Raw genomic sequence first — 23,238 nt, forward strand, 5'->3', positions numbered from 1 at the left:
TTCAGTGTGTCTGAGACGTTTTAGTGTTTAAATAAACTTTACTTTTCTCTTCAGACTCCATCGGATGGATTGTTGCTGCAGTTCTGGGAGCTGCCCTTGTGGGGGTAGTTGTTCTTATTGCGGTTCTTCTACACACAGGACTCATCAAATATAATAGAGGTAAGTTGAATTTTTTGAAATTGTCAAAAGTAGAAATCCCAACAGATTAATGTAATCTATATTAAACTTGATCAACTTGAGGCTCTCGGCCCACATGAAGCTTCTTTCTGTGTTTTCTGGTCCCTGAGATAATTAGATAAATTGTGATTAAGAAAAGTCAATTTATCACTTTTGAACTGAATATTAATTGCAATTATTCTTTCAATATTTTAAAACAATTTATTTTAAGGCAGAAATTATGATTCTGTCATGATATTTGATGTTTTGATGTCAAGATATTTGTAAAGACTGATTTTTATTTTCCTCAAATTTCTTCATAATATTCATATTTTATTATTTTTCCACATTTCAAAGAGAAATTTAATCAAAGCAAAGAATAGAAACAGGTTTATGTGAAGATGAGAAGAATAAAGCTGCAGTCAGGTTTTTAAATCAAGTTTCTCAAACTGTTGTACTGGAGCTCCCTCTAGTGGACAAGAGTTGAATCTGCATTTAAAGTCAATTTGAAAACATCAAACATCTGAAATGTACAACATGTAGAATTACTTTAGTATCTGTGGTTGGAGCAGTAAAGATGTTTCCTAGAGATCCTCAGTAAACCTCCTGCTGGTGTTCAGGTCGTCACAGTGGAGCAACTCTGAGAAATCATCTTGATTTCAGCTGAATCAAACTACAAAAAGCTTTTAAAAACACTAAAGTGGGTTGGGAGGATGTAAAACTATTATTTTACCGCCAATAAAGAGTTAATAATGTGTGTATCAAGCACATCAGAGTGTGTAAATTCTTGTTTGTTCCTGCAGGTTCAAACTCTCCGACGAGCCGCTCTCTGGATTCACCACAACCCCATGATCAGCACCTGAGAGAGGCTTTACCTGTGTGACACACACACACACACACACCCACACACACACACACACACACACACACACACACACACACACACACACACACACACACACACACACACACACACACACACACACACACACACACACACACACACACACACACACACACACACACACACACACACACACACACACACTGCATTAAAGAGCAGCTGTGTTGTTTTGACTGTTCAGGAATCATGAGGCGTTAAACAATCTAAGATTAAAATCAGAAAGATAAGAGGTGAAGATTTATTTTTTTAACTGTGATGATCAGGTGAGCTGGACGGGCGCCAATACGTGTAGAGTGAGATTGGCAGATAAGGTGTCAGAATAAGAATAAGAACAATCATCATCATCATCATCATTAATGATGAAAATTCCTTTTCTCCACATTAACCATATGTCAGGTTAATGTGACGCCTCTCTATGCTATTGGTCAGGTCGCCACCACAGGCATTGCTGTGTAAAGGAGGTTTTAGTTGTGGAGCCACAGGTTCATTCATTCACGTAAGTTTCATTTCCTACGGGGAGTAAAAGTGATAAAACACCTCAGTGGAACTAAAGTGAGCGACACTCCTTCAGATGAACGTCCGTGATGAGATGCAACAACCTGCTGATCCAGTTCTCAGGAAGTTTCACTCCTCAGGGGATAAAAAGATCACAGCTTCTATGGAACTGTGGCTCAACACACACACACACACACACACACACACACACACACGCACGCACGCACGCACGCACACACACACACACACACACACACACACACACACACACACACACACACACACACACACACACTATTGTTAGTTTCTATTTAATTCAATTCAATTCAATTTTCAATTCAATTTTATTTGTAAAGCGCTAAATCACATCAACAAACATCTCAAAGCGCTCTTACAATGATAGAGAACAACAGGACCCAACTAAACCCTTCCAAAGCAAGCAGGTGTAACAAGCAACAGTGGCCAGGAAAAACTCCCTCGCATGGAGAGAAGTTCAAGAACTCCCTCTTCAGGAAGAAACCGTGGGGCGGACCCTAGACTCTGGAAGGACGGCCATCCGCCTTGACCGGTTGGGGGGAGAAGTACATGGGATAGGACAGGGAGAGAGAGGAAAAGAAGAGGGAGAGAGAGAGTGGCAGACAGGCCAGATAAGTACAAATACTAAGAAAAGTCTATGATGAGCGTTGGTCTGATGATGAGCCAATCTCAGTCTGGAGTTTAAGGGCCGTGCCGTTGCGGTGGGGTCCCGGTGCTGTGGTGGGGTCGGGTAGTAGGACCGTCGTAACTCCACTCTGTGAGTCTTGGGTCTGATCCCCTGGATCCTGCTCTCCTCCTGTCAGGGATAAAAAAAAGACGGCGGCAGTGTCTGGTGTCTACAGTAATGTTGTTACACAGAGAGAAAGAAAGAAAGACAAGAAACAGAACCTCCAAATGTAGAGTTCCTCCCTTTAACGGGAGAGAAAAAATCCCCTCAGCAGTCTAGGCCTATAGCAGCTCAACTTAGTGCTCCTATTTTATTCCTATTTTATTCCTAAGGATAAGCTTTATCAAATAGGAATGTTTTTAGTCTACTCTTAAATAAACTAATGGTGTCGGCCTTTCGGACCGAGGCTGGTAGTTGATTCCAGAGTAAAGGAGCCATATGGCTGAAACTCCTGCCTCCTGTTTTACTTTTATGGACTTTAGGGATTACCAACAGTCCTGCATCCTCAGAGCGAAGGGCTCGTGGAGGGTGATAAACTTCTAGAAGTTTCTCGATATAGGACGGAGCCTTCTGATGAAGAGTTTTATATGTGATCAGAAGGATCTTGAATTCTATTCTAGATTTAATTGGAAGCCAGTGTAAGGATGCTAAGACTGGGGAGATGTGCTCTCTTCTTCCAGTTCTGGTTAGTAAACGTGCAGCAGCGTTCTGCTCTAGCTGTAAGGTCCTAACAGAGGAGTTTGGACATCCTGACATTAGGGAGTTACAATAATCTAATCTTGAAGTCACAAAGGCATGAATAATTTTTTCTGCATCTTTGAAGGACAAGAAGTTTCTAATTTTTGCAATATTCCTTAGATGGAAGAAGGCTGTCCTGGAGACATGTTTAACATGGGAAATAAAGGACAGATCCTGATCAAAAATAACACCCAGGTTCCTAATATCACTGTTAGAGGTTAAGGTAATATTATCTAACCTAATCAGACTGTCTGAAAAGTAATCCCTGAGCTTTTTAGGACCTAGGATTAGAACCTCAGTCTTGGATGTGTTGAGCATTAAGAAGTTGATAGACATCCAGGACTTAACGTCCCTGAGGCAGGACTCTAGTTTAACAAGTTGGTCGGCCTGATTGGCTTTAATTGATAAATATAGCTGAGTATCATCTGCATAACAATGAAAGTTAATGCTGTGTTTCCTAATAATATTTCCGAGTGGTAACATCTAGAGATTAAACAATATCGGTCCGAGGACGAAGCCTTGTGGTACTCCACACCGGACCCGTTCATGCATTGAAGATTTGTTATTTACATGAACAAATTGAAACCGGTCAGATAAATATGATTTAAACCAGTTTAAGGCTAAGTTTTTAATGCCGACGGCATCTTCTAATCTCCTTAAAAGTATATTATGATCGACAGTATCAAATGCGGCACTAAGGTCCAGAAGAACTAAAACCGATAGAAGACCTCTATCTGAGGCCGTTAGAAGGTCATTAGTAACTTTTAGCAATTTACGTCACAATATTATATTTTTAAGAAAATTGTTCAGTTGTTTACTTCTTTAGACAGTTGATGCTCTGGAGTCACTTTTCTTCTCTGCCAGAGCAACAAGAGCTACACGAGAGGCTAAAAGGGTTTTTAAACTGGATCCATGCTCACTTTGAAAGTTTGTTGACAGAACAGGAAACATCTTTAATCTTTGGATTTTGATAATAAATGAGTGTGTGTGTGGGAAATGATTTTATTTTATGAGTTGCAGTGTCGTTTAGTTCATCCTACAGAAGGATTTCCTGCCCTGCTGGACTCCTCGAAGCTGTTTCAACAAAATAAAACACAGCGTAAAGTTTCACAATGGAGCAGTTTAATGTTTAACTAAACAATACGACATAGTGAACCTTATAATGATAAAATGATTTGATTTATAATGATGGAATGATTAAGAACATTATACAATGATGATATAATGATTTACTACACTGTGTGAAATGTTACAATGTAAAGCAACAAACTGTGAAGTCATGAATGTTTTAATGGTATAAAGGGACAGGATGTAACCTGTCACAATAAAATACAACAATGTGTTCCGGTCCAATCTGGTCCACTGTGAGATATCAAGATATAATAAGACAAATAAAACTGTGGAGTAATCACAAAACTGTGTGAAATGTACCGTGATTTCACTTAGAACTGATTATAAATGGCCTGAATTGGATCTGATGGAAGAAAACCTCCACAAAGGGTTCTGTACAAAACAACAAAATAGGTGATATTAATGTGAAAAAAGAAAAATAAAATGAAGAAATTTCAGAAAAGATGTTTTGCAATAAAACAGTTTGAGCTCTTGTCTTTTCTTCATCATTCATTTTATTGAGATAAAATATAATTGGACAGTGAACAGAGCAGTAATGTTGAGCATAAAAATAGAAAATCTCTTGTTTTAGTTTCATATTGTTGGTTGTAGTTTTAATTTGAACTGTTTAGACAGTTGATGCAATTTAATTTTACAATCCAATAAGACTCAGTGTGAGGAGAGATGATACTATACTGGAGAACATGCAGCTGCTTGTGGGGGTAGTTGTTCTTATTGTGGTTCTTCTACACACAGGACTCATCAATTGTAATAGAGGTAAGTTGAATTTTTTGAAATTGTCAGAAGTAGAAATCCCAACAGATTAATGTAATCTATATTAAACTTGATCAACTTGAGGCTCTCGGCCCACATGAAGCTTCTTTCTGTGTTTTCTGGTCCCTGAGATAATTAGATAAATTGTGATTAAGAAAAGTCAATTTATCACTTTTGAACTGAATATTAATTGCAATTATTCCTTCAATATTTTAAAACAATTTATTTTAAGGCAGAAATTATGATTCTGTCATGATATTTGATGTTTTGATGTCAAGATATTTGTAAAGACTGATTTTTATTTTCCTCAAATTTCTTCATAATATTCATATTTTAATATTTTTCCACATTTCAAATAGAAATTTAATCAAAGCAAAGAATAGAAACATGTTTATGTGAAGATGAGAAGAATAAAGCTGCAGTCAGATTTTTAAATCAAGTTTCTCAAACTGTTGTACTGGAGCTCCCTCTAGTGGACAAGAGTTGAATCTGCATTTAAAGTCAATTTGAAAACATCAAATATCTGAAATGTACAACATGTAGAATTACTTTAGTATCTGTGGTTGGAGCAGTAAAGATGTTTCCTAGAGATCCTCAGTAAACCTCCTGCTGGTGTTCAGGTCGTCACAGTGGAGCAACTCTGAGAAATCATCTTGATTTCAGCTGAATCAAACTACAAAAAGCTTTTAAAAACACGAAAGTGACGCGGTTGGGAGGATGTAAAACTATTATTTTACCGCCAATAAAGAGTTAATAATGTGTGTATCAAGCACATCAGAGTGTGTAAATTCTTGTTTGTTCCTGCAGGTTCAAACTCTCCGACGAGCCGCTCTCTGGATTCACCACAACCCCATGATCAGCACCTGAGAGAGGCTTTACCTGTGTGACACACACACACACACACACACACACACACACACACACACACACACACACACACACACACACACACCCTGCATTAAAGAGCAGCTGTGTTGTTTTGACTGTTCAGGAATCATGAGGCGTTAAAGAATCCAAGATTAAAATCAGAAAGATAAGAGGTGAAGATTTATTTTTTTAACTGTGATGATCAGGTGAGCTGGACGGGCGCCGATACGTGTAGAGTGAGATTGGCAGATAAGAAGGTGTCAGAATAAGAATAAGAATCATCATCATCATCATCATTCATTAATGATGAAAATTCCTTTTCTCCACATTAACCATATGTCAGGTTAATGTGACGCCTCTCTATGTAATTGGTCAGGTCGCCACCACAGGCATTGCTGTGTAAAGGAGGTTTTAGTTGTGGAGCCACAGGTTCATTCATTCACGGAAGTTTCATTTCCTACGGGGAGTAAAAGTAATAAAACACCTCAGTGGAACTAAAGTGAGCGACACTCCTTCAGATGAACGTCCGTGATGAGATGCAACAACCTGCTGATCCAGTTCTCAGGAAGTTTCACTCCTCAGGGGATAAAAAGATCACAGCTTCTATGGAACTGTGGCTCAACACACACACACACACACACACACACACACACACACACACACACACACACACACACACACACACACACACACACACACACACACACACACACACACCATTGTTAGTTTCTATTTACGTCACATTATATTTTTAAGAAAATTGTTCAGTTGTTTACTTCTTTAGACAGTTATAAGATAAGATAAGATATCCCTTTATTTATCTCGCATGTGGAGAAATTTGTAGTGGTACAGCAGGATAGTACAGAGAAAGATGCTCTGGAGTCGCTTTTCTTCTCTGCCAGAGCAACAAGAGCTACACGAGAGGCTAAAAGGGTTTTTAAACTGGATCCATGCTCACTTTGAAAGTTTGTTGACAGAACAGGAAACATCTTTAATCTTTGGATTTTGATAATAAATGAGTGTGTGTGTGGGAAATGATTTTATTATTTGAGTTGCAGTGTCGTTTAGTTCATCCTACAGAAGGATTTCCTGCCCTGCTGGACTCCTCGAAGCTGTTTCAACAAAATACAACACAGCGTAAAGTTTCACAATGGAGCAGTTTAATGTTTAACTAAACAATACGACATAGTGAACCTTATAATGATAAAATGATTTGATTTATAATGATGGAATGATTGGGATCATTATACAATGATGATATAATGATTTACTACACTGTGTGAAATGTTACAATGTAAAGCAACAAACTGTGAAGTCATGAATGTTTTAATGGTATAAAGGGACAGGATGTAACCTGTCACAATAAAATACAACAATGTGTTCTGGTCCAATCTGGTCCACTGTGAGATATCAAGATATAATAAGACAAATAAAACTGTGGAGTAATGTACAGTGATTTCACTTAGAACTGATTATAAATGGCCTGAATTGGATCTGATGGAAGAAAACCTCCACAAAGGGTTCTGTACAAAACAACAAGAAAGGTGATATTAATGTGAAAAAAGAAAAATAAAATGAAGAAATTTCAGAAAAGATGTTTTGCAATAAAACAGTTTGAGCTCTTGTCTTTTCTTCATCATTCATTTTATTGAGATAAAATCTAATTGGACAGTGAACAGAGCAGTAATGTTGAGCATAAAAGTAGAAAATCTCTTGTTTTAGTTTCATATTGTTGGTTGTAGTTTTAATTTTAACTGTTTAGACAGTTGATGCAATTTAATTTTACAATCCAATAAGACTCAGTGTGAGGAGAGAAGATACTATACTGGAGAACATGTCATATAATATTATATAGTGTATTTAGTTATTATACAGTACAATTCAATGGAACATGTTGCCACACAGTGTCAGGAACTCCAGTGAAATCTGACTTAATATAAGGTGTTTCCTTCAGTTGTTTTATTGAAGTTTCATTGAAACGAGACCAAAGTTTCACTGATCAACAGGAAGTTTTCTTAGTTTCACTGAGGAGAATAAATCTTCTTATCAGCAGATCATAAATTCCTCTGAAGTAGACATCAAACACACCTCATCAGCCTCTCAACCGCTCAGAGAAATAACTGCAATAAAAACATTACTGGCTTCGTTACAGAAACTAAAGAAACTAAGAAATCCTGCAGTGATTCAAAGTGTCTCTGCAGGAAGAAACATCTCAGATTAAAGTGACACACAGATTCTCTCTGGACAGTTTATGAAGGAGACATGTTTACTCCTCATGTGAGGATCCAATCAGACACTTCAACTCATCCTAACAAGCTGCAGCTCCTCTTTATCTCACAAACACATGAAGAAGAACTGCTGCTGGTCAAGCTTCAATTCCAAGTTCCCCCACCAACCACTAGAGGGAGCTCACTCTGAGCCAATAACAACTTATGAGAGGATCATCTTTATTCAGATCAGTGATCCAGGACTGCTTCTCCTTTAAAAAGAGTCGTGAGGATCCTCAGACTGGTGCAGCAGCAGGGAGTGGTCCAGGTCCAGGTCCAGGTCCAGGTCGAGGTCCAGGTCCATGACTGCTTCTCCTTTAAAAAGAGTGGTGAGGATCCTCAGACTGCTGCAGCCATGGACCTGCTGCCAGCTCTCTGCCTCTGTCTGCTCATCTGCTCCGGAGCAGCGTTCAGCCATCAACCCGGTAAGAAAAGCCTCTCTGTCCTCAGCTCCTCTGGATTTCTCTTCACTTTAATGCGCAGTCGATGAGAGGAGCCACAGTTGAACATGAGCCTGTTTCCTCCTGCATGAATCCTTCCTCCTGTTTGCTGCTGTGCCTCACTAAATGCTGCGTCTTCTTTCCAGCCTGCAGCACTTTGACTTTACAAGCACAGACTGACTTTAGAATCCAGACCTGCAGCTCATCAGCTTGAAAGAGAAACTGGAAAACAGCCCCCATGTCCCTTTAACCGGGACGGAACTGGATATCTGGATATTATTCTTTTTATTATTATAACAGCATTGATTCTTTACGATCAAGAAAATAAGATTAAAGTCAGAATATTTATTTTATAGGCAGAAAACAACATAAGAAGAAACAGAAAAACACATCAAGTCATTTTAACTGAATAGATTCAGATTTCTGATGACTCATGTCAGAATTCATATTTAAAGCGACAGTTATCAAGGATTTTATTCAGTGAACACTTCCTTGAAGCTCTCACACGTTCCTGCTGCTCTTTCAGTGTAAAGTCCCATTTCCTGTTTGTCTTTGACCCGTTTGGACTCTCTGGTATCAAAGTGAACCAGCGTGCTGAATGAAGAGGCTCCACTCATTTTTATGGCATCAAATGTTGGTTTTATGACATAAAGAGGATTTAACGCAGGTTAACTGTCCTCAGGTTGTTCATGATTGTGTGATTGGACCTGAGACTGTCCAGGTGAACCCGACTTCACACACAGTCAGCTGGGATCAGATCCGGATGCTGAACTGAGGAAAACAGGATCGAATGTGGATGAATCAGGATCAGGAAACGGATCAGGATTGATTGATCGATACTTTATTGATCCTGAGTGAAATTCCAGCATCAATACAAAGATCAGTCCAGTGCGCCTCCACCAGCTCACTAATATAGTTCAGATGTGTTTAAAACAGTGTGACAACATGGACTCCCCGACTCCAGCTTCACCTTTTTAACTGTAGTACTTTAATTAGTAGTAGTAGTTTTTATCGTTTCCTCCTCCTTCACTCACTACCCACTTCTTTTATTTTCTGGTTCTACCTGTTGGGAGTGATTTTTTTTTTTTGTTTTCTCACTTCATCTTCAGGCTCAGACAGATCACCTGTTCAACAGCCGCACGGCTCCTAAACGTTCACCTGGTTTGGCTTCTTTCCTCTCAGCTAGTAACTTTTCCCACGGTAAGAAGTGGAACCAGTGGAAACAGGCCGGCCAACGTTTGCTGCCAGCGTTTCCTCTTGGAGCTGAAACAGGTTGGAGAAGGTTTTCCTCCATCAGCTGAGCGGAGTAAAGTCAGTTACTAACACCGCTCATGACTCTGAGGTTGAAGACGAGCTGTGTGGAGGAAGCAGAGCTTTATATTCCAGGTATTCCAGCGTCCTCCAGGACTTTTACTGGACGAGCTTCTGATCACAGGAAAGATCCGTCTTCTATTTCTAACAGCAGCTTCTCAGGACGCTCAGACACACACTGACACTGAACCACTGATTGTTGTAAATAAAGAAGCTCGTCTTCTCACCACTGCTCATAAATGTTGTCTTATTGTGGACACATGTCCTCCCTCACTGTCTCCTTTTTTTTTTTTTTCTCTCCAGGGTCAAAGGTCACCAGGAAGGTGGTCAGAGAAGACGAAGACGCTCTTCTAGATTGTGCTCTAGACGGTAGAAATATTAAAGACGAGGTCTTCGACTGGAAGAAAGACGGCAGCACCGAGGTCTTTTTCTACAAAAAAGGCAGCCACTACTTGAACGGGCTTTCGGGTCAGGACGGCCACTTTAAAGATCGGGTGTCTCATTTCCCCGATCAGCTGGAGGTCGGTAACGCCTCCATAGTGATCAGAAAAGCCCAGGTGAAAGATAGCGGGAATTACAGCTGCAAGTTTCCCTTTCATGAGCCGGAAAGACGAGGCCAGTATGAGCTTATTGTTGGTGAGTGTCCTCATTCAAACGCTGGCAGACAGCTGTGTCTTTACAGATGTGACTGGTTCAGGAGTCTCAGATGGACTCAGGTCAGAGAGAGAAATTCCTCCAGGAGGAGCCACAGTTTCCAGCCTCAGTGATCAGAGTTCCCAGCAGATAACAGTTTGATTTGAGCTCATTTTAAACCTCCTGACTGCTTCTGAGCTGACAGGTTGGTTCCCCACAGTTCCTGGAGACGTTGATTCTGTCCTCTGGACAGTGAATCCTCAGCCAGCTTGTTGAGACCTACTGAAGCTCATGAGGACACATTTCAATAGTGTCCTCTTCCCTCGCAGCACTTTGTTTTTCTCCATTGCAGAATGTTTTTGTTCCCTCGCAATAATCCTGCGTTTCTCCAACATGTTTTACATCCCTTCTGCAATTTCTGGTTCCCTTGCAACGTTTTTGTTCCCTCACATTTTATTTCTCACAAGAATTCTGTTTTGTACCTTTTATAACTTTTTTGTTCCCTTATAACTGTTTCTTGTTCATTTAAAATAGTTTACATTCCATCACAACCGTCTTTTGTTTCCTTGCATGTTTTATTTCCTTCTGTTTATTAATTCCTTTGCACTAGTTTTATGTTCCCTTGACACATTTTTCACATCCCATTCAATCTCTTAAGTTGTTTTCCTTTGCAATGTTTTTGTTCCTTTTGTTGTCTCAAGTTTTTTCTTTCTTTGTACATTTTCCACATCGCTTCAGGTGTTTTATATTCCTTTGCTATCCTAGTTTTAACTTTAAACAGTTCCCTCAAACCTTTTTTTATTCTCATAACAAATACATTTTTGCAACCTCTTTTTGACATTTTCTACATCGCTTCAGCAATTTTGTTGTTCCCTTGTCAGTAGTTTTTGTTTCCTTTCAACTGTTGTCTGTTCCCTTGGAACTATTTCTTGTTTCCCAAACAAGAATTTAGTTCCCTTGCAACATTTCCCCTTTTCTCTCAACTATCTTTTGTTCCCTTCTAACTCTTTTTGTTCATCTTCAAATGTTTTTGCTCTTTTGCAACAATTTTATTTTGTTGTCTTGCACCAACTTTAGTTCCCTTAATCAACAATCTTTGGCCTTAAATACCTTGTAATTCCTCCTGCGTTCCCTCAACAGTTTTTTTCATACCTTCTCACTAAGTTTAGTTTTTCTTTGTAACCATTTTGCATTTCATTCCAACAGCAGTTTGTTCCCTTGCCACAGTCTTGTGTTCCCCGGCTCGTTGCTTTGTGTTCCCTTCACAACAGCTTCTTCAGTGTCTTTGAATGTGCTTTCCTTGTTCCCTGTGGGCTCATCTTGTGTTGCTCCAGTGGAGTCTCAGCTCGCTGCCCGGTGAGAGGAACATGCTGCACCAGTGCTGAAGGAACAGAAAGCAAGACTTGAGGCTGCAGGATGAATTTGAAGCTTCTTCCTGTTTTTAAAGACGCTGATGGACGTAATAATGCAGGCGGCAGAAGAAGAAAGAAGTCCAGTGTCCAGATAGAGGTTCTCACTCTTCCTGGAGACACTATAGTCTTTTTGATTCAGTAAAGAAAAGTGAGACTTTTCCAGGTTAATGTTTGTCCTGCTCCTGCCTAAAACTGTAAGTGAGTCCAGTGTTACTGAGTCCTGAAGAAAAGTAAATGAGGTCAAACAAAGATCCACTATAGACGCGTCTCCTCATTGTGACCATCTGTGACTCGCCTTAACCAGTCTCCTCTGTAAATACATGAAGATGTTTGTCATGTTTTTACATTTCTAATGACATGAAGGAATAAAGTGTTTAACACTACTGTGTTTCTTTTCCCTCAGTCTGACCTGAAGGTCAGGTTGATGAAAAGTCTAACATGTGCTTTCTTTTCCCTTCCAGAGTGGATCTTAACTTGTTAGGGCTTATTACAGCCATGCTCACTAGTGCATCTTCAAATCTGCTCATTTTACCTGCTTCATAATCTAAAGCTCACAGACGGCTGATAAATGTCTGTTATATGAATAGAAAGTAAACTCTCTGAGGTTTGATGTGGAGCGTTCATCTTATTTGTGCTCCACACTCTGGTGACTGGTTGAAGGGATTTAATGAGAACGGCTGAAACGCTGGAGATTTTAACCTTTTGGTGCAGCTTTAAAATGAAGTAAACTGGGAATGATGTGTGCTATAAGGCTGAAATTTTCAGGGTTTCATCTTCAGTTTAACTAAAATGTTTGTACCAAGTTTCTCTCATATAGAGCGAAGCAGCTCTGAGATATTTAGGAAAGTCCAGGACATAACATCTCCAACACAGCACAACATAACTCTTCAAAAACCTCCTTAAATTGAATGAATATTGAGGATAAATCCACTTTAAAATGTTTAAAAATGTCTAGAAATGTCGAATCTATTTATAGAAAATGTTTCCATGATTTTCATATGAAGATTTATTCCTTTATCTTGATTAAACTTTCTCCTTTTTGAGGGTTAAAACCAGTTAATGTGATAATTTGGTGTCCTGCTGTGTGAAAAAGAGGAAAGTCCAGGATCTTCACCTCCTGTCAGACAGGTAAACTCTCCTGCTCCAATCAGAGGCCGCTTCCATTGTTCTGCTCTCCTATTGGACGAGAACAGCTGTCAATATGACGCACCTGGCCAATGGCCTCCTCTGATTGGCTGACGGGATGTAAAGCCTGTTAATTACGTCCCATTAGGTGATATCGGGCTGCTGATTGGCTGATTGTGTAGTTGGGCGTGTCCTGATGTGAGGAGGCCTGAAGCTGATTGGTCAGTTTCTGTGTCACTCTGGTTAAAGTCACTGAGATGAGGCTCCTCACTGAGTCTGCAGCGCTCAGGTCAAACTTCCAGGATGGACTCGGTCACATTTATTCAAGCTGTTTCTGCTTCTATCTCACTTTAACTCACTTTGCTTCATCGGGGAGGTTTTGATTCTTCCAAGCGGGTCCAAGTTTGACTTTCAATGTGTGTTTTAGGATCGATAAAAGCCTTTTAACGAGGCTCCGACAGGTTCTCAGGTGAGACGATTAATATTTCTTAATCTTTAATTAAAGGCTGTAAGTTTAATTTCCTGACTCCTGCTTCCAAATGGACTGAAGCGTTTCAAAAGGAGAAGCTGTGAGCTTCAAATGCTTCTAAGACGCAGTTATTGAGGCTCACAGAGAAGATGAAGATCGTCCGAGTGTTTTTTTCTCGAGTTTTCCATGAAGAATTAGGTCGCATCCAACCTCCGAGCTTTATAAGGTTAAAAGGCAGAAAGCTCCCCGGTGAGTCCTCCTCTGAAACACTGTCCTCAAGCTGACATCTCACCTGGAGCCTCCAGGTTCTGGTCCTGAACTTTAGAAGCTGTGAAGAGAAGCTCCCAGAATGTGGTTCTTCTGCTGGATGTTTCCTCACTAAATCCGAGTTTGTGTGGAAGTTGTTCTACTATTGATGATCAAATCTCCTTGTTGTGGAGAGAAAAGTGTTTGGAGCAGCCTGATAATGTGCTTTTAAATGTTGGTGTGGACATGAGGCTGGAGGCCCTCAGAGGTCCGTTCAGCCTCCAGATGTTCCAGAGTCCTAGAAGAAGTTCTGCTGGTGGAGCAGCACCAGAACCAAAGATCAGTGAGGGAGACTTTACCTCCACTCTTCACTTCTATACTCATCCTCACTACATGCAGACATCCAGGCTGCTCAACACCGACTCTCTCTGGAGATTCAACTAATCAAACAAGTCAAGTGAAGTATTTTGTCGCAGTTTGTAGGATTTCAAAATAAAATACCAGACAGGAAGTCTTAATATTGAGGTTTCACTGGATTTTAACCCAAAATGTTTAATCAAAAATACAAACGGGCTGAAAGTGTTTTAAAATTTATATTTTTTCAGACTTTGTAAAAATGTCTTTGATTAAATTTAGACTTCATAATGTGCTCGTACTTCTTGGAACTAAAAGAGAATATGTCTAGTTTGGATTGTTAAATAGTCATATTTTACTTATTCCGTCCATTACAGTGAAATTATTTGTATGAAGCCTCAAAACTGAAATGAGTTTGACAGTCTTGATTTAAATGAACAATAGATCTAATGTCATGAAATGATCGAGTTCAAAGTTAAAGTAGATTCAAGGCAAATAGATTAAAAATATACAAGTGTTAAGATCATCAAAATGCTTTAAAAACTATGAAATACAATAATGTGTATTTATTGATAAATGACAGAAGTGAAGTTGTGTTTATGAATATTTGTTTAGAAAATTTACTGTCAGTTATATCAACAATATCAATTTAATTGTTTACATGGAAACTATAGTTCATAAGGTGATGATACAGAAATTATATTTATTGAGAATATGAGATTAAATATGGAGAAAAAAAACAAAAGTGGTGAAAACAAAATAGACTGACCAGAACAAAAAAATGGAATAAAATGAGAAGTGATGAGAAATGTTTCTTAAGGAGTGAAATTATCAACTCTGTAGTCTCACATCTTCATAGTTCCACATCGTTCTGATAGAAACTGATTCATCACCTTCACATTTCATTGTTCAGTTTATAGCAGAGAGCTTTCTAACATACATGAATATACTGTAACTTTATGAGGCGAGTGTATAGTCGCACATTACTAATGAGCTGTGAGAAGTTCAATTTCATTCAGGACAAATATTAATAATCAGATATTATAATTGTACCTAATAACCTGTTTATGTTTCCAGGAGCGGCTCCACAACCCTTCATTTCTCTCAACAAATCATCCGACGGAGTCCTGCTGCAGTGTTCAGTCCGAGGAGCGTTTCCTAAACCCAGAGTGGAGTGGTGGGACGCTGCTGGAAACGTCCTTGATGCTGAACCAAAGTTCACACAGAAAGACGTCAGTTTTGATGTTTTCCTCCAAACCACCGTGACAAAGAGCGGATTCTACCGATGTGTCGCTACTCAGGAGGAAATACACAATCAAGTTTATGCTGAGACGTATGTGCCTCATCCTGGTGAGTCCATTTTTTAAATGTTGTCATTCATACTTTATTCTTGGTTGTTAAAACAGAACTGTTTTACTTTGAACCAAATGGAAATCCTCCCTGGAATCATGTACTTGTACCTGAAGGAAGATCTTGAAAACTTCCGTATTTCAGACTGATTTGGATTGTCCAGGTTGGATCGTTCATCGCTCACTGTTATCACTCTAAATATTATGGGATGCTGGACCAGTGTCATGCTCCAGTTAAGATGGAAACCACAGTGAAAGTGTGTAAATGACTCCTGCATGTGGCAGAGAAATCCAAGATGGCCGACATTTGGAAACCTGAAAACTTTCTCACAGCGTTTCACATTTCCCACTTTTTGTTGTATTGCAGTTTTATTCCAGAACAGATTGAAGTAATATTCATTACCTTTTATATTGACGTCCTTTAGAATTGTTTGTAAATTTGTTAAATATAAAAACTAATGAATCACATAAATACATGCATAAGTACTCACAGCCTTTGCTCAATACTTTCTTGATGCCTGACTGTAGTACTGTAGTACTGTAATAGGAGCACTTAGGGTGGCTAGAACTAAGGTACTGGATCAGAGAACCCGAGCTGAAGGATGATCTAGAACCATACTAGAAGACGGAGACGGGGATATTTTCTTTATAAAGTGTGAAACCAGGAGTTCCAGCCTTCATCTCCTCCATCATTTCCAGCTTCAGTCTCCTGGTTTGAATAAGAAGCGTCACTGAGCAGATCTCTGGAAACATTCAGGAAGTTAAACTTTCCAGCTGCTGTGAGACGATCAAACTTCATCCATCATTAAAATACCTGGAGAAACATTTTAACTCAAATTCAGTCAGACCCGAGATTATTCACACAACTCCTGAATGTCTTGTTTATTTATAGAAATACTGCTGATTGGCTCCTGATCTATAATAGCAAACAAGCCAATGAATCACATTTTGACTGTTTTTACCCAAAACTCCTTAAAACACTGAACTACTGAAAAAGGTGAAGAATGTAGATTAAAATTATTTAAACACTAAAGTTCATGTATTCCTAAACTGCCCCTGTTGCTGTATTTACTAATTCTGCATTAATCCGCCTGTCTGGTGTTTCAGATTAAACCGAATTAAATGTTACTTGTTAATCTGGCCTCCTTAATTCTCCTACTTAAATTTAAGATCAATTATACAACTTAATCCATTTGTCACACAACCTTCATGGTGAAGACTAAAGAAATATCTCTTGATTTAAATTCCAGCTGGAAGGTTTTTCTATCAAGCAGCAGAAAGATTGGATCTGGTGAGAGGAACCGTCTTTTACATCCTAAACTAAAGTTCAAAGTGACTGATGCTGTGAAGAATCTGGTCGGGATGAAAAGAAAAACAACAAAGAATTAAGAGACGAAATAAAACTGATGGCAGCGACATACAGGAGGATTTCAGTAGGAAAATAAATACTGAAGTCAAGAGTGACTGAAACTGAGCTGTATGCCCAGATTATCCACAACGGAGCTGTTTGAAGAAATAAGCTGGACCTGCTCTCGTCACTCAAAGTTCACCTTACATGACAGATAGATAATAGATGATAGAACTCAGTTTTGATGTAAAACATGAAAAATTGACTCAAAAGTGCTAAAATATCAGAATTGTTCAAATATTTAAAACACTTCAGAATAAAAGTGAGAAAATAAAAGCATGTGACTAATAACGTCGTCATGCTGAAGTTCAAATCTTCCCTAATTCCAGATTAGAAGGTCTAAATGTCCAGTTTGACGGCAGCAGGCAGGAAAGACTTTGTTCTGCTCCTCTGAACAATAAAGTTTGTGTTTGAATGTGTGAGCAGAGTTTGAAGAGGGAGAATGTCGGACGCTCTGCTTGATGTTTCCAGTGTTTGTAGTTCAAACTCAGTAACTTGAACTTTGACTTGTATTTGATGTGTTGAACGAGCAGTTTGACTCCCAGTCGTCAGATTAAAGTCAAAGAAGCAGAAGAAGTGAAGCTCGTCACACTCGAGGCTCCTGCTGCTGCTTCAGGACCTTTTTACTGTCAAACTGCAGGGTGTTCATGTTGCCCCTCTGGGGACGGGAGTTGTTGCCCCTCTGGGGACGGGAGTTGTTGCCCCTCTGGGGACAGGAGTTGTTGCCCCTCTGGGGACGGGAGTTGTTGCCCCTCTGGGGACGGGAGTTGTTGCCCCTCTGGGGACGGGAGTTGTTGCCCCTCTGGGGACGGGAGTTGTTGCCCCTCTGGGGACAGGAGTTGTTGCCCCTCTGGTGTGAATCCAGCTCACATCACATGTTAGTGAGTGAAGCAGTTCACAGTTAAAAGAGTTTAGATGAAATAATCCCACAGATTAAAGTCCAGTTATGATCAACTCACTAATCTGAGATTAAAAGAAGAATCAGTACCGATGTGATGATTTCTCACTTTTTCTCTGCTGTTGGTCACAGACAGTGGTGCCTCTATCAGGTCCAGATGTTGGTCACAGACAGTGGTCCCTCCACCAGGTCCAGATGTTGTTCACAGACAGTGGTCCCTCCACCAGGTCCAGATGTTGTTCACAGACAGTGGTGCCTCCATCGGGTCCAGATGTTGGTCACAGACAGTGGTGCCTCCATCGGGTCCAGATGTTGGTCACAGACAGTGGTGCCTCATCGGGTCCAGATGTTGGTCACAGACAGTGGTGCCTCCATCGGGTCCAGATGTTGGTCACAGACAGTGGTGCCTCCATCGGGTCCAGATGTTGGTCACAGACAGTGGTGCCTCCATCGGGTCCAGATGTTGGTCACAGACAGTGGTGCCTCCATCGGGTCCAGATGTTGGTCACAGACAGTGGTGCCTCCATCAGGTCCAGATGTTGCCTCCAGCTGTGGTTCAGTTTGAGTAGAAAAGTGTAAACTGAGTAGAGTTTCTCTCTGAAGCTGAGCTGCTGCTTCAGTCTCTAATCGAAGCTTTTCTAATGTTTCTCTTCTTTCTGGACTCGACTGGAGCAGAACTTTACAACCTGGATGAGAACAAAGCAGCTCAACACGACTCGTCTCTCATGAGGACTCATGATGAGACTCTGGAGGAGGAGCTTCCATCTTTTATACAATCCTTCCTCCTCCCCACTTTTAATTCACTCAAACACTAAAATTCACCAGCAGCTGATCAGAAAAGTGACGTCGGGCGGAAGATTCTAGATTTTTCTAGAGAAACTGAACAGAAACGTTTGTGGAGTTTAAAGTTCTTCAGTGTGAATCTGCTCGTGTTTTCAAAAGTTTCACACTGGAAATTTCTTCCTGAATGTGAAGTTAGAAGAAATTTGAATTGGATTTTTAATTCAACGTTTTTCAGACGTTTTAACTGAAGTTATGTTGCACTAATATGTTCAGATCTTATATTTTCCTACAGATTAGATAAACTGTCGGTACAAACCAGATTAGGATTAACATCATGTTTCATAATGTTCTTATTCACAGGAGCAGCTTCAGAACCTTCTGTTACAAACCTGAAACAGACTAAAGACTGGGCTCTGCTGCAGTGTGTGGTCAAAGGAGTTTCTCCTAAACCTGCAGTTTTCTGGAAAGACGATTCAGGAAACATCGTCGACTCTGAAGAACCTGAAGTGACGGAAAGAGGAGGAAGTTATGACGTCGTCCTCCGAACCACCGTGACCAAAGACGGTTTCTATCACTGTGTCGTGACTCAAGACGACATCAAACATGAAGTTTCTGCTAAAATCAACGTTTTCTTTGGTGGTAAGTTTCTTATTTAACTAGTTTTATCTTATGAGTGCTTCTCTTTAACCAAAACTCTCAGACCATTAAAGATAAAACATTAAAAACTGTCCTAAAGCAGAGAACCAGAAGTTGGTGTCCATATTGAGTCACTACAGTGAAGCTCCTCAGTCCCAGCGTCCAATCACAGAGCAGCTTCAGCAGCACATTTCTAACATGAAGTTCTGAGTAGAAAAACACTGAGTGACACTGAAGAAGTGAGGGATCCTGGAAGAGGAAGTTCTGTGGGAGAAGAAGAGCAGAACCTCTGGCAGAGCGTCTGCATGTAGAGAATCTAGATCAATCCAGAGCGTCTGAAGAGAATTCAAGACAAACGGAGGTGAAGTCTTTTCTCCACTCAAACCTTCTCAACTGGAATCAGTTTGCTGGTGTTCAGTTGATGTTTGATGAGTGGAGACCAGGACGTGACCTGAGGACAAGTGTCTCCTGGAGAGAGACTGGAGGTGGGAGCGAGTGAGTCCAGGGTAATCTGATTACATCCTGAGAGGTCGGTGGAGGATCCACACTGGTCTGTTTAATCCCACTGAGGAGCCGCAGGGAGGAGGAAGATCCAGCATCATCTTCACCACCTGGACCTTCATGTCCACGTCGTCTCTGAGTCTGAGGACGTCTGTCACTGTGGTTCAGTGGAGAGCACGGCTCAGAGTCGCTGGTTCGAATCCCTGCAGACGTTTCAACATGCAGATGGTTTCATCAGTGGAGGATTCAGAGACTCGAGTGTTTCACTGTGGAGGAGTTAAAGTTTAAACATCTTACTGCAGATAAAATATTACAGTTTTATAAAGTACTTTAATCAGACACTAATGTAAAATATTATTTCTACTAACTTCTTCACAGTATCTGAGACGTTTTAGTGTTAAATAAACTTATCTTCATTTTCAGAGTTTCCCATCGGATGGATTATTACTGCTGCAGTTCTGGGAGCTGTTGTTGTCCTTGTGGGTGGAATTGTTCTTATTGCGGTTCTTCTACACACGGGACTCATCAAATGTAATAGAGGTAAATTGGGATTTCTACTCCTGACAATTTCAAAAAATTCAACAGATTAATGTAATCCATATTAAACTTGATCAACTTGAGGCTCTCGGCCCACATGAAGCTTCTTTCTGTGTTTTTTGGTCCCTGAGATAATTTGAAAAATTGTGATTAAGAAAAGTCAATTTATCACTTTTGAACTGAATATTAATTGCAATTATTCTTTCAATATTTAAAAATTTATTTTAAGGCAGAAATTATGATTCTGGCACTTTAATATATTTTGTATTATATTGGGTACTAGTTTTATTTACAGATAATTATGTTTTTACTTTTTTACATTTTAGATTTCATCCCAAAAAAAATTGGGTCAATATTTAATGAAATCTGGTTTAAAGTGTCAAATTTAACAAAAACGTCAGTAATTATAGCAAAAAAGAAAAACACCTGTCATGTGATGCCTTGAGATATTTGTAAAGACCGATTTTTATTTTCCTCAAATTCCTTCATAACCATATTTTAATATTTTTCCACATTTCAAATCGAAATTTAATCAAAGCAAAGAATAGAAACAGGTTTATGTGAAGATGAGAAGAATAAAGCTGCAGTCAGGTTTTTAAATCAAGTTTCTCAAACAGTTGTACTGGAGCTCCCTCTAGTGGACAAGAGTTGAATCTGCATTTAAAGTCAATTTGAAAACATCAAACATCTGAAATGTACAACATGTAGAATTACTTTAGTATCTGTGGTTGGAGCAGTAAAGATGTTTCCTAGAGATCCTCAGTAAACCTCCTGCTGGTGTTCAGGTCGTCACAGTGGAGCAACCCTGAGAAATCAACTTGATTTTAAAAGCTTTTAAAAACCACTAAAGTGACGCGGTTGGGAGGATGTAAAACTATTATTTTACCGCCAATAAAGAGTTAATAATGTGTGTATCAAGCACATCAGAGTGTGTAAATTCTTGTTTGTTCCTGCAGGTTCAAACTCTCTGACGAGCCGCTCTCTGGATTCACCACAACCCCATGATCAGCACCTGAGGGAGGCTTTACCTGTGTGACACACACACACACACACACACACACGGTTCTGTTATTTTACTTTCATCATGTGGGACTGAAAGTATTCAGTTTGTGTTGCAGCTTCAGATTTGCAGGAATTTTATGTTCTCATTTTTTAGCATTTTTAATTTTTTTATACTGTTTTCACATTTTTCTCGGTGCAAATTAAAACATTTTGTATTTTTTTATTCCGTAATTTAAGATTTTTGTCTTTTTTTTTATTCCAGGTAAACAAACATGTACCAGTTTCGTTGTGTTTTTTCTTGTGTGAACTGCTGGAAGTCTTATTTTGAAGGAGCTCAGCTGCTGTCGGAGGAAGTGAAGCTCAGTTACGTGAGCTCACATTAATGCAGGCCTTCTTCTTCCTCTCCTTCCTCATCCTCACCTTGACTTTAATGTTTTTTTTACTAGAATCAAAGAGAAACGAGTGTTTGTTGTGAATCAGTTAGAAACTGATACCTGCTGGAGATTTTATCTTTCCTCGCTCTGCTTCGTCACTTCTGTGCAAATTAAACTACATTTATTAAAGTTTATCAGTATTTTTACCTTTTGGACGTAAAAACACTTGGAACAAAACCATGTTTTTTCTTTTATTTGGGATTTAAAGCTCGGAAACATCTAAATCAAAGTAAAATAAAGGTAAATTTATTAATTCAATAATTAACTGAAAAGTTTTACTGTCACTTTTCAAAATGTGATGAAGAGGATGTTTATGTTTTCAGTGTTTCTGAATAAATCTTTTTACATCCATCATGTCTGTTATATTTTATTAAATTAACATTTCATCGTAGTTTTGCTCCAACAGGTTGTTTTTAGGTGTTTTGTGTTTTAATGAAGCTGTTTCACTGAGGTTTTGTTTATAAGAAATTTAATTAAATTCTACTTATGCAGGTTCACAAAACCATTAAATATATTTCTACTCTATCCTCTGCTCAAACAAGGAGAAACACTGAATTTATTTTAATGTATTGACAGTTTTTGAGGAATATTATCATTAGGAGTCATTTTTTTAAAGAATATCTCACAAAAGAAATGTCTTTACACACTGATTTTAAATAAGGTGAAGAAATACATAATTATAATAAATTTGTAGGAAATATATACACTTACAACAAAAACATGGCAGAAAATGTAATTTTTTTGCATATTTGAAAAAACTAAATGGACATGAAATTGTTAATTTACCACGTATGGAAACTTATTTCTACCATAAAAAAAGCTCAGATTACAAACCGCTGCAGCAGTGAAGACAGATACTACAGAAATATCTAAACATCACTGGTTTTCACTGCAGTGTCACCAGAATCACTGCAGCTTCACTTGTCTTCTGATGATCAGACTACAACCCGGGGTTTGACATAAAAATGTTTTCACATCATTTTAATGATTTTTATTTGAGAAATATAATTGAATTACTACAATAATATTACTATGGTGTACTGTTGACCCCTGAGTATCGGTCCAACCATCACAAACGAAATTCTGCTGATCATACTGCAGCTATCACTTTGAATAAAAACACCTTTTCACAATTTTAAGGAATTTTATTGTTTTTTATTAGTAATAAAATGTAATCTTCACTGTAATATGAAGGTCAAAGTAACTGTCCAACCATCAAGCTGGTCCAGCTGATCAAACTGCAGCTATTAGTTTGACAAAACAAAAAGTTTTCATATTTTTAAGGAACGTTTTATTAGTAATAATATTCTATAACTAGTAATTGTCGGAGCCATTTTATGTTTGATATGTTTTTGTTGTTTATGCAAACCTCTGTGTTCACCTGTACACCGGCTTATGTTCAAGTACTATGTTCATCCACTAGGGGGAGCTCTGGCTATGCAGGGAGGTAATAAAGCCTCCAGGTGACTGAGGACAGGTGTGCAAGACAGGGGAGGAGACAGGGGGGGAGACAGGGGAGGAGACAGGGTCACTTTGAGCCAACATTTGGTTAATGCTGGAAATATATAGGAACTCTGTATTCTGCTTTACTACCAAAGTGGTCCTGATCACACGACAACACAGTATTATATATATATTAATTGAATATTACAGTAACACTCAGGCTTACAAGGTTTTAGTGTTCAT

General features: G+C 39.1%; 1 protein-coding gene across 1 annotated transcript; it reads left to right on the plus strand.

The window, feature by feature from the left end:
- Window positions 1-8,214: 8,214 nt before the first annotated feature.
- LOC308108896 (V-set domain containing T-cell activation inhibitor 1-like) lies at window positions 8,215-21,905 on the plus strand. Its single transcript, XM_080462195.1, has 6 exons — window positions 8,215-8,439; window positions 10,069-10,401; window positions 15,082-15,354; window positions 18,803-19,081; window positions 20,003-20,119; window positions 21,073-21,905. The coding sequence occupies exons 1-6, from the start codon at window positions 8,370-8,372 to the stop codon at window positions 21,150-21,152; spliced, it is 1,152 nt and encodes a 383-aa protein (XP_080318321.1). The 5' UTR covers window positions 8,215-8,369; the 3' UTR covers window positions 21,153-21,905.
- The last annotated feature ends 1,333 nt before the right edge of the window (window positions 21,906-23,238 follow it).

The sequence above is a fragment of the Lipophrys pholis genome (genome assembly GCF_963383615.2).
Source record: "Lipophrys pholis genome assembly, chromosome: 4".
Taxonomy (NCBI): domain Eukaryota; kingdom Metazoa; phylum Chordata; class Actinopteri; order Blenniiformes; family Blenniidae; genus Lipophrys; species Lipophrys pholis.